Source organism: Rhamphochromis sp. 'chilingali', assembly GCF_963969265.1.
Source record: "Rhamphochromis sp. 'chilingali' genome assembly, chromosome: 7".
Lineage (NCBI taxonomy): Eukaryota > Metazoa > Chordata > Actinopteri > Cichliformes > Cichlidae > Rhamphochromis > Rhamphochromis sp. 'chilingali'.
In genome coordinates, this window is record NC_137934.1 from 33,376,471 (window position 1) to 33,389,288 (window position 12,818).

The window sequence follows — 12,818 nt, forward strand, 5'->3', positions numbered from 1 at the left end:
TCTCATTCTCAACTCAATATCCAACCCTCCCAATAAATAAATAAATAAATAAATCACTTTTAAATATATGGCCAGTTCATCAAAGCATTCTCTTTGTTCACAATTTGGAGAGGCATGCAAATACTGCATACATATTTTGACACTGAAACTGTTATGTTGTAAGGTGCTTGTGTTTCCTTCAGATTAGCGGCTCTCTTAAAATTTACAAACACTGGGTGATAAAGCCCTCCCGAAGAGACAAAAAAAATTTAGCAGCTCTTTTTAACAATATAGACTTGGCATATATATAAATATATAAATATATACAGTAAATATTTAAAGATTATGGGAAGAAGAGTAGACGTGGGATGGGTTTCTCACTATGGGAAGGAAGTAGGTCGCGGGCAGGGCAGAAGAAAAATTCATCCCCCATATTTTCCCTCAATAACCCAAGGCAGAGATTGTAAAAACACCAACATCTTTTCACCGAGAGCTGAAAGATGTTTTTGGACACAGAAAGTGTAGGACAATGCACCTGTATCGACTCAACACGGTTCAACAGGTTGTGTTGAACACACGGATATATTTGCCATAGAGAGGTGACAAATAGGACGTGTAGTAGTGAGAGTGCAGCAGCACCTACATACTACAGTCTGTGAGAGAGAATGCAAGAACAAACACATATATTGCATGTTAAACAATTCCACAGGGGAAGGGTTAGTTCAGTGACTCCACGTGAAAACAGTGACATTTAGTATACAGTGAGCCTCATGCATGCATATACAGATAAAATAATTTCTTCACCAGGATACAAACTGGTTTCATTTTGCCTGCAAAATGCTGTGTACGACGCCGTTATTTGTGTCCATTCTTTACGGCGTCGGCACCTCGAACGGGTACGACAGCGTGGCCTTTCTGATCTAATATGAAGCTCACTGTACTTTACAAAAAAGTTTAGTAGGGGCTAAAACTGTGTAGCATTAGTCACACCAATTAAACATTTACACACAACAGAGCAGTTGCACACAGAGCTGCAGCATCTTGCAAAATCCTTCCATCTCCAAAAAAAACTTCTACACAATCGGGAACAATATTAGTAATGTTTCACACGGGGATTTTAGACTTTTCCTTTAAACATGTAACATGTGTTTGTATCTCAGCAGCTCAGTGCGCAACAACAGTACATCTAACAACAGAAGGGACAGAAAATTGGATTTTCAAATGTTCCTGACCCAGATTTAACAAAAAGAAAACATAATAAAATCCGTGTTCTGATCCTTAAAACCTTCAGTCTTCTGTTCTTAAACCGACCCTGAGAAGCTCAAAGATCAAAGCCCAGATCCCAATCTGGTCGATACATGAACTAATTCTCTGTCTCTGCTTGCCGAGTCCTAATTAGGCAGACGTAAAACTGGCCCAGTGGCTTAGAGGGCCTCAGTGAGTCCTGTAAGTCCAACATCGAGGCTATTATCATCATTGCTTCTTTTTAGACACCTGTTGATGACTTCTGATAGATTTTTGAAAGAGGAAAAAATTTATCATCAGGTACATGAGAGCGGTACTTAAAGAGGTATATTTTGTAAACTTTCAATTATTTGGAGATCTAGCCTGGAGATTATTCTGTTTCTCTGCAAAAAACAGAGACAGATAAAGCTACATTTTTAAAGAAGGTATTTTTTTCTGTTAGGTAAAGAGTTAAAAGCAAATATAGATTTAATTATTTTGTATAGTTGTGTTATATTTGGTGGTTTTGATACCAATTTCCTACTGTACCATCTGTGATTCACCTGGACATGTGGGCATGTCCCAGACCCATCAAAGCACGAGTGCAAATAACAAGCTGTCCACCAGGGGGAGCCACAGCCCTGTGGAATAGCCACAGCTGTAGTAGGCTCTGGGGATCCAAAACCACAGATGTATAATTTAGTAGTCAAGCTGTTTTCAAACATACAGCCCTTGTTAACTCTTTCACCTCGAGTTCATCTGAAAGCTAACACTGGCTTTAACCAAAAATAGCTGCAAACACATCAGACGACAAACAGATACACTCTCACGAATAGGCCAGAAAAGAGATTCAAAGAATAATCAAAGGCATCTGCTTCTAGTTTGAGTTGAATTTGGTGACAAATTGACGCCCGAGGTGACTACCGCTGATAAAACTCCGAAGCACCCGTTAATGGCTTCCGCTTGATGCCTCTCACGTGTGAATGAAACAACAGCGAGAACAAGGATTCAGAGGAGGATGCTTGTAACAGTTGCGGTTGTATCCCGGCACTGTAACTTTGACAGCAGACAAATATCCTCCATCTGCTCCCTCCATGTGACCCTGTGGGTTAGTTAGATAAAGCAGACATACAGTCTATATAACATGACACAGGGGACATCTAAATCAATATTTCACTTTAGAACATTTCCTTTGAACCATACATGCTGACGACTCAGTGGGAATCACTGCGAATATCCAGCAGATGAGCAGTGACTGACTGACACGTCCACTTTCGCCATTCGCCGGACGCCACAGTATGTATGGTAAAAGCAAGCGTTCGGTTCTAAAGTGAAACGTCACCAAGTGTTCCACAATGCCCACTGCTCCACACTAACTGGATAGATAACGTAACCTTATCTCGTATTCCTCTGACAAAATGTTCATCTGCATTGACTCCATTTTCTGCCCGTGTAACGCGGCATTAATAATGTACAAACTGCAGCTAGTGCAAGACCTATGGATACAAGCAGAGGAGGGAGGATTAAAATAACTGCACGAGTCAGCAACTGTTTCACCAGTTGTCTGCTTCAAAAACTAAAATGATGAACTGACAGTTTCCACATAATCAGTCTACTCCCGACTCGGAAGAAACTTCCCCGTTTGTTGCAAGGGTGCAATGGAAAGCACTCTTTCTGTGTGCTTTCTATTTATAGGGCAGTCGTCTCCTCTGTTGCTCAGAATAACAGTCAGTCAAAATCTGTCATATAACCCTGTCCTTAGATCAAAGTGGTGAACATCTGAAATCACCCACGGTGTCCCAGAACTGAGCAGCTTTCCCAAAATAGCAGTCAGAGCACCACGAGCAGCATCGCTCCTTTAGACTGACTGCAGCAGTGTGTTTCTAGGACAGACTGCCATGTGCAGCAGGCCTTGGGGAGCTGCAACCCCAACAGGCTCTCTGTCCTGGCATACACTGACAGACACTGTCAGACTCAGAAGTAGGAATGATAAGAGAGTTTGGCTTATCTTATATTTGCATGCATGTGGACATAGCTGTTTAAAGTTTGCTGACCAACCAAACAAGGAGCTTTGCCCTGGATGCTGTGCAGGTATTTAGATCACATCAAAACAACCCTAAAATTAAAGTATGTCAGACTCAAGTATCATAATCACTAGTGAGTCTAACAATGCTCAGATTTAGTTTTGGAAACACCCCCAATCACACCTTAGTGTTTCTTTACCAAATTAATAGCACAGCCCTACATGTAACATTATGCACTCAAACACACCCACAGCTAACCACGTTAAGCGGTTGCCCCACAGACAGACAAACAGACAGAGAAAGAAAGAAAACACTGCAGTAACAAGCAGCAGTTTCCATGGCAACTCTGAGGTAAAACCGGGGAGGCTGCGATTGGCTGGCAGGCCGGGTCAGGTCGTACCATGTCGGAGGGTTTGAAGGGGTTCCCCTGGCCACTGATGCCACCAGAGATACTGAAACCAAGACCAGGGTTCTTCTCTATTCTCACGCACAGCTACAGAGAGAGGAGGGAGAGATACAGGAAGAAAAGAAAAGACAAGACAAGACAACAACTGAAAGTGAAATACAAAGTTGTGAAAAATCACCGCACAGACAGACAGTGACCAGACAACATGTGGAAGTGCGCTCGTGTGTGACGGGCAATATGTTTTGGCACCTATGCTGTATTGGAGGTCTTTTATGGAGCAACAGCTGAGGCACTGAGATCTTTGCTTTTTGTTTAGATCTTCAGGTTCCCACCTCAACTGGCACTCTAATCTCATGCTTTGAAATGTCTAATCTAATTTAATCCCATCTCTGTCACTTTTTAAAATGTTTCAGCCCAGGCTGTTGCAGTCAAGTGGCTAAAATTGCATTTAGAAGCATGAGATATCTCAAGATTTCCCCCTTTAGTTGACTGCTGCCTTGTATTGGTCTAATCCAAGAGCAAAGCAAGGTCTGCAGTTTACAGTTTTTACCGAATGCCTAAACACTAACTGTGATTCCTGTAGCACAATTTCTAAAACTAGTCAGACGTATAGCAAAACCACTCACTGAGTGTGCAAAACTAAAAGCACAAAAACTGCTTTGCACTCAGTTTGCAATTTTGTAACACACACTTTGCAAGACTGTAGGCACAATTCACTGCACAACACTCAATTTCCAAATTTCCAACACACTCCTAGCAAAAGTATACACATGTATGGCTATCATTAACACTAATTTGCCAACTGTCTGGCACACTTTCACATGTGAAAACTTTCTTAGATAATTCGTTCACTTTGCAATCAGCCTAAGCACTATAATACAGGTAAGCTGTGTGTGTGGAGTACAATGGAGGGAGCAGAAAGAGTGAGAAGTAGAGGAGGCCGAGGAAGAGGACGTGGAGGTGAAGAAGTAGGATGAAGAGGACGACAAGGACAAGGAGGAGCAAGAGGAAGACGAGGAGGGGGCAGAGGAAGCATGTTCACTGCAGACCACGTAACCCATATAGTCATTATGGCGATTGCAAATAATCCTATACTTGGAAATAAACACTTGTGTTTGTTTTGATGTGTTTGACTAAACACCAGTACTTGAAGTTTGGATCCCTCCATGCTTATGGATCTATGACAGAAGTATGAGCTCAAACTGACATAGCCTACCTTGTGCACAGGGAAGGCAAACGCCAGATGTGTTTTGCATTCATACCATCGGTGTGCAGTTGGCGCATTGTGTGCTTAGTAGATGATGGCTTGTGTGTACTGTTTGATACGGAAACACCATTTTTACAAAGGTGTGAAGAGTTAATCTAGCTGTGTTTGCTTTTGCAAGAGAACTAAAATGTTTGGATAATTGGGTGACAGGTTGTTTTATTTGTGTGTAGAGTTTTGCTAAATTAGCCAATAGTTACATAACATGTGCTTAAGCAATCAGAAAAAACTGTAAAAGTTAATCTTGTACGGGCGGGAAAATTGCAATTTCCCAAATGGCCAGTTGAGGCTGGCTCCAAAAGTGAGTAAATTCCCCATGGATTCCAATGTTGGCCTAGTTTATATCAGAAAAAAAAAACATGTTTACAGCCTGTCAAAAGCTACACATCTAGACTTGGTTTTTGGTTCTGGTCAGCCCATCCAAGTCTGTAAATCTGTAAATTAATATTTCAGCATCTTGTTTTTAATTGTAATTAGCACAAACTAGCAGCCACTAGTAGGTATTTGTATGATATACACATCAAATCTTTGAATAAACCTAGCTAGTCTGTGAGAGAACACTAACTAGTGTTAGCTGATAAGTTAGTGTTCCACCCTTTTGGTTTCATCCAAAGAAAGGTGGCGAAGGATGGCGCCGTAATCGTCAAGCTTCAACACAGAACTCCAAAAAACCACTGTGTGATGCCACAGGGGCAAAGTCTAGCTTTCTTTTTATTAACAGAGTGAGTGCTACTGTGAAAATGTAACTCCGGTAACTATGGTTATATCTGGTATCAATAAATTCTCCTTGCGAAACTGAGCATCTAATCTGAACCCTCCGTGTCCTCCTATTAATGAAACTGATGTAAACAAGCACTAATCACTCTATGAGAGATTAGTTTGCGGGTTAGTTACCAAACAGCGGATCATGGAGATTGAGGGGAACTATTTTTCCAGTAAAGATAGAGCTAAACAAAGCTGAAATTAGTTACTGAGAGGTAACCCTACATGCAGGAGCATATTTATTCCATCAAAGCATTCACATTTACTGCTACGGAAATATCCCTTCCCCTATACTGCATACGTAATAGTAGTATAAGTAATACTGTATATAGTAATATTAGAAGAGCCCATTTTTGAAAAGACCTCCAATATTGCTTTTGGTGTGGTTGGTGCAGGCAGACACATGAACAGACAGACAGACAGATACCTGCTCCTGAAAACCATCCGTGCTCTTCTGGCCTTTAGTCTGCAACAGGCAGCGAGCGCTCTGAGGCCGTGGGTTGGTGTGGGTGGTCATAACGACCTGGTTGCTATGGCCCATGCCCTGGTTGACATGGTACTGAGGATTGGTAGCGGGCTGATGGGAGGTGTGAGAGGTATGGGGGTTGTACTGGGGTTGGTTTCCGGATTGGGACAGGGCCATAGGCAGACCACCGCTGGGGTAGGCCTGTCCAGGGGCTGTATGGAGAAAAACAGACTGGTAGCATCTAACTCTAAAACAAAGCTTCTAAAATAGATATGTGTACATGCTGTTAATGTGAGGCCCATGGATTACTGCTGCTAATCAAGATTTCTACATTCTTGCTTAAAAAAGTCTCCTTGTGAACATTTATAAATAGAAATAAAATGATTTTATTGCCAATACCCTGGGACATGTTGCCTTGGTACTGTCCCGGCCCCCCAGACGGAACCACTGACAGCTGCATCCCTTGGTTGTATTGGCCTCCTTTGTTCATCATCCCATCGTAGCCCTGCTGACCCACCACACGATGAGGTGTAGTGGCCGAGGAGGAGGAAGAGGAAGTGACGATCATGGTGTTGTGTGATTGATGGGAAGGGTTATGGGAATGGGCGCTCTGTGGAAGGAGAGCGGGAATACATGTAACGTGTGATTAAGAGTAATTGCACAAATAGTTATCTTTATCACTGAGAAGATGCTCAGCATAAAAACAGAGATGAGATGCTTCACTGAGATGTGAACAGGTCTCACCTTTTTTAACAGGTTGTCAGGTGGGACGTCCCTCCTGCCTAGTGAATAGGGAGCCCACTGGTTGCTTCCTGACACCCCCTCCTGGTCATTGTCCAGCACGCCACCCTGCTGAGACGGGGTCTGAAAGAGACAAAGTGGTCATTACTGACAATGAACATTAAACTCTAGCTACCCCAGTCATGTCTTCCTATTATCTCCTGGAGTTTCAGACAGCTCATCTGAGATTCAGTTGGAAGAATGAACAGAGCTGGAACAGATTTTTCTCCTTCGAGATGAAGTCATGTTAGGCGGTGATAAAACCTGTGATATCGTGCTCAACGTGAACAGATTGTTTTTATGATTCCCCCTTTTTCCCAAACCAAAAGCCCCCCTAAAAACCCGCTTAAATGAGAGGAGTTTTTCAGAAAAAACCTTGAAAAATTGTAACACAAAATGCCAATGGAGTCTAAGTAAAATGCCCTTCAAAATAAAAGTAACACATTTCAACAGGCGTTAATTTTACTTAGACTCCATTTCCATTTTGTGTAGCACTTTTCCCCAGTTGTACTACTTTTGCAGACAAATCACCATCTTCCATATAAACTGCTGGCAAACGATGGCAACCTGCAACCTATTTCAACCAGTGACTGGCAGCAACCTCCTACAAATACTCGAGAAGTGACTGCAGAATACACAGTTTTTCTTAGTGACCAACTGGTGGTTGCTAGATTGTCACCATCTGGTCCCCAGGCCTGTGTGACTGAAGCCTAAATGAGCCGTGCCCACATCAAACCACTGAGATATTCACAGAAATAGCGACTGAAACTTTAAAAAGTTTGAAATAGCAATTTGGTCTATTGCCATTTCAGATACTGATGTTTATAGTTTATATTGGGTTTTTTTTGCTGTTGCAAAGAAACAAAGAATGTGTCTTTAAAAAAAGTACTTGTTTTCACCTTCTAAGACATCATCAGCGATGGCTCCAACCCTAACTATAGCCCCCCCCCCCCCTTTTTTTTAATTTTTTTAAAAAGAGTCAATTCTATCTGTCTCCAAAATATAGAGTAAATATAGACTCATGAGTGCTAGGCTATCACCTAGCACTCATGAGTCAGACCTTAGAGGGTTAAAGTCATTCTGCCCTTCCTCTGGGCCTCTAAACCCGTCCAAAACCGATAATTAATGATTATCAGAAAATCAATGGGCACTACATTCAGAAGATGTCAGCTTCATAAGGCTGATGTGATATTGAAACAATATATTGGTTTATCCCTGGAAAAATAACCTGAGTAGTAATCTGTTTGTTTTCCAGAGTTTAGTGCCACTTCGTGGAGAAATGACAGCGATATTAAAAGCTGGTAACAGCTAAGCTGGCCTAAGATGATTGAAAACGCTGTAAATGAGGAATGCCTAACATGTGTCAGACAAAATTTGACAGACAGACTGTGACTGCTGCAAGAAAGGAAAAACAAGTTTCTGTTTGTTGTTATGGTAAGTGACATATTTCAAGTTTTAAATCCTTTAAAACAAGCCACCACCAGGCTGCCACACTGGGCACTGAATGATTTCAAGTCATGCTGAGAAAAAAAACAAAAAAACCCACGGGATTTTAATGGCTTTCTCCAATTCTTATTGTTGGGTTGTAGACAGGGAACATATAACAGTGACTAAAATAGATTGCATGGTCATTGTTTTGTTTAAATAATAGTTTGTATTAGCAGCGAGAATGTAAAGAGGGAGTAGCTGAAGTTGTCTTTAATCATATACTGTAAGCATCAGTAACATTGTTCTTGGAGGGATACTCACAGCGTTAGCAGACGGAGGTGGAGGTAGTGGCAGCCAGCGGCCAGCAGAGGGCTCATGCTTAGTGTTATTGTAAAGGTTAAAGTTCAAAGTGCTGCTGCGCCCCTGGCCGTGACCCCCGCCCTGACAGAGCATGCCCAGCGTGAGCGTGTTGTGCTTTAGGACACCACTCTGATTGGAGAAGACAACATCACACGACATGGGTGAATGTGGGGAGGGGGGGAGGAGGAGGAAGGGGCGGAGCCAACACAGCGGGCTGTAGCATGGCGACAACACACTGTGAGCTCCACAAACAAACAAACAACAATAACACTGATAATAACAGATACAACAACAGCAACAACAACAAGAGTGCAGAGCTGCTGAAAGCACAGAGAAATGTTAGCTAGTGATCGGTCAATACACACAGAACAGTGCGTCATACAGGCAACAACAGGTGGATCAGTTCATTCCAACATTTGTATGTAAGGCTTTTAGATTAGCTGTCGCGTAACATATCTGACAAACAATTAAACCAAACCTATAACCAAAAGACTTCATTTTTGATGATGCATCAGGCACCGTGTGATGGGTTTGGTGGATCATATTGTTTAGATTCTGCAGGTTTTTATCTTTTTTTCATAACTGCACGCTCCAGACCTCCTCCCTAGCATGTCTGATTGTCCTGTCTGCTGAGGTACTGCTTCTCAGTAATTAGTTTGACATTTTCAAAAATAGGCTCATTCGCTTTCTTGCTGGGAGTTAGATGAAAGGACTGATAGCACTCTCATGTTTGCAGGTAAGTATAAAACTGGAGGCCAAAGAAAGATAGAAATCCAGAAAACACCATTCAACAGCTCAATCCATCCTCAGTGCTCAAAATGTGAGAATTTGATTGGATTACTTTGCCTTTAGACAGTTTAAGCTGCACTTCAAGTCTGTAGCTTTTTATTTATCAATCTAAAGTATAACTGAGCTGTCACGAAAGTATTTTCCTAAATGTTACTCCTTTGCAGTGATACTATTGCACGATCCTTAACATGTGATTGTGCAAAACAAACAAAAAGGTGAAAATACAGTTTTTTTTCAGCGCCATTAAAATCCTAATATGGAGACGATCCTGCTGACTTTTATTTGTTCACAAAAAGAAAGACGATTTGAGGACACGACAAAAGATCAAAATATTTATCACAATACAGAATTTACTGCGCTGTCTGTCGTAGTGAGTTTGTGGTCGGTCAGGCTGACAGAGTGACGGTGTGAAGTGGAAACACATGAAGCCAGACATGAATCTGGTTAACCTTACAACACAGACTTGCACAAATACACACAGGGAGGGCTTCCGAATGCTTTCTATGTGTACGCGTGTTTCTCTCTTACGTGTGTGTGCACTGCACTGACATACCCTGTCCAGTCGTTTCGCCTCTATGTGCCTGAGTAGCTGTTGCCTCCAGTCGGCAGGCATCTTGGCGGTGATGTCTTCAGGTTTCTGGGGTACAACAGGTCTTACTTTGATGGTGTCATCGGGTGGCTTCTCGGGGCAGGTTGCCAGGGTGTAGTCAGGTGGCATCTTCTCTAGCAGGGCGGCCATGGTGGGACGGGCAGACACCGGACGTGCCTGAACACAAGGGAGTTAATATTTAAACATAAAAATGTACAAGGTTCATAATTAACAAGTGTTCATATTGGAACATTTTGTGGATAAAAAGCTAAATGCAAGACGGAGACCAAGTGTCAGTTTATCAAGTGGCAACAAATTAGTGTTTTTTAGGTATTAAATGACATATGTAATGCTATTTATGATGCTTACAGCTTGTTTCACTCCCACAAAGTGGTTTAAGGACTTAAATAAACAACAGACTAGTACCACTGGATGTTCCTCAGAAGGACTAGAACACTTAAACTGCTGTTTTATTCTGCCAACCACTTGCAATCACAAAAGGAAAGACAGTGTTGGTCAGTTGTTTAAATCAGTATCAACCCTACAGCATGTTACTAGTTCTGTGAGTGTGTACAGATAGGTTTTTGTGTCAATTGTTACTTTACGTGTACTAAAAAGCAGGAAGGACTCAAAACTCAATGCAAAACATTTAATGTATAATAGTCTCACTGTTTGCTTTCTTAGTTTAGCATCGATTTGCGATGGACTGGCAACCTATCCAAGGTGTGCCCTGCCCCTCATCCAATTACAGCTGGGACAGCTTCCAGTCCCAGTATGACCCATAAGAAATTATCACTAAAAACACAGTACTTCTGAGACTAATCGCTATCTGCTTTAAAGGTGTCTTTGGGTGTATGTGTGTGTACATGTGTGAGTGGATAAGTGGATCGATGGACAGACGGAATTACTTTGAAAGGTGATCCAACCGGCAGCTGTTATATTTCAGTCTGGATCAATAGGTGGTCTGATCAACTGAGTGATACTGCTGCTGTTTAGCAAAGCTGGAAATATTACTAATAGCGATCAATGAGATTGGGTCACATGGCACATGTGAACGAAGATAACACAACAGCGATGCAAACATTACACCAGCTGCCTAAAGGTGAGGCTCTTTGTGTAACAGCTGGTGTGTTTTCCAACCTTCAGTTTTGAGTGTTGGCTAATGATGGCAGGAAAAAGACAGCGGCCACAAGCGCTCTATGTAAGCCCTTACGTTCATTCCCATGCCCAGCTTCTTCTTGTTGAAAGGTGCCAGATGAAGTGATCTGCACATCTAATCAGTATGCTGCTGGACACTTCACTGTGACTAATTTGGGAAAGTCTAACTTGAGGGAAATCCAGAATAGCCTGAAGGGATTATTTATGGACGAGGGATCGCCTTCAGAGATATGACTGAGGCAAAGGACACCAGTGCTATGCCTCTTAGTTCGCTACTACAAAAACCTGAACCTGAGTACCTATAAGAAAATGGAAGTGAAACAAAGCTATAATTCTGCATCCTCAAAGAGACGACATAAAAGCAGGCATATTAAAAGCAGGGCAGATTATTCTGCTGTGTTTCTGTGTTGTAACTGAATCACTGTGGCTTTTGACTGCTGACCACACAAAACAAGATATTTGAAAATGTCAGGATAGGATTTTGAAAATGGTGATCTGCCCCTGTTATTGTTTTAAGGCATCTTTAAAGAAGGCAAGTGATACTTAAGTGAACAAAAAGAAACTGGCAGATTTGCCTGTAAGGAAAATAACTGTTAGTTAGAGCCATTATGTTATAACTGTAACATGACTCTTTCACTTTAATACTGCCTCTTTTTAAAGGGCTCAGTTAAGTAGAAACATAAACACACAGACAAACAGTGTACCTGAGATGCTCCGTAGGTCTCGGTGCTGTAACTTCTGGCAGACAGGGGACGCCGCTGAGTCAGGCTCTTGGTTGGATAACCAATCATGGGCTTCTTCTGCTCCTGGTAAGTGGGGTAGTCGTCGTCATAACGACCGTTTCTCTTGTTGTGCAGCATCTGACTCTGGTTGTCGGCCATATTACTCATCGCGGAGTGCTCCATGGGAGTGGAGTAGACAGCCCGGCCATAAAGAGGGGGATCCACCTGAGGGTCACAGATGGGAAGTGAGTGGGAGTTTAAAAAAAACAAAAGTATGAGCTTTCATCCTGGCCTCAAATAAATGCATGGGGATGGGGATGACTTTCAAGTAGAGCCTTAACAAAAACTAATTTTGGGTCTTAGGGAATAAATAGTGTTTGAAAGAAACACATTTCTATGATTTACTTTACATTTCAATAAAGTACATGAAAGGGAAAATCACATCCATTTATGGAATATGAGCATTACTTGTTTTGTTGTGCTTACCTGTTGTCTGTACTGAGACTCTTGGAGCGCCTCCTGCTGAGCTTCATGAACCCGTCTGAACAAGGCGAGCTCCGTAGAGCTCACCAGTGAGTCCGCTCTTCTTAGAAATCCTGGTCTGGAGCGCTGACTTGGGATTGGCTGCTGCTGCTGGCTGGGCGGACCATCTTGGTTGATTGGCGACTGGGGGAAAGAAAACATCTCCAAGGGTGGATATGCACGATACCGAGGGCTCACTAGCTCTTTGGGTAGTGTCTTCCCTGGTTGGTTGAGGTACTCCAAAGCCTTCGATGAGTGGTTGACATAATCTGGTGTGTTTGGGAAAGGGGGAGGGACCCGGCGATCCATGGTCACCTGATTGGTAAGAACAGAATTGTTTGTTTA

General features: G+C 42.3%; 1 protein-coding gene across 1 annotated transcript in view; it reads right to left on the minus strand.

Annotated features, from left to right (window-relative positions):
• lrrc7 (leucine rich repeat containing 7) overlaps window positions 1–12,818 on the minus strand; it is a 91,777-nt gene that overhangs the window by 3,322 nt on the left and 75,637 nt on the right. The window contains exons 24-31 of the mRNA XM_080886782.1: window positions 12,438–12,788; window positions 11,934–12,176; window positions 10,036–10,248; window positions 8,655–8,822; window positions 6,870–6,989; window positions 6,525–6,735; window positions 6,087–6,337; window positions 3,628–3,720 (exon numbers count right to left, since the gene is read on the minus strand). Of these exons, the coding sequence (XP_080742908.1) occupies window positions 3,628–3,720; window positions 6,087–6,337; window positions 6,525–6,735; window positions 6,870–6,989; window positions 8,655–8,822; window positions 10,036–10,248; window positions 11,934–12,176; window positions 12,438–12,788 (1,650 nt within the window). The remainder of the gene's footprint in view (window positions 1–3,627; window positions 3,721–6,086; window positions 6,338–6,524; window positions 6,736–6,869; window positions 6,990–8,654; window positions 8,823–10,035; window positions 10,249–11,933; window positions 12,177–12,437; window positions 12,789–12,818) is intronic.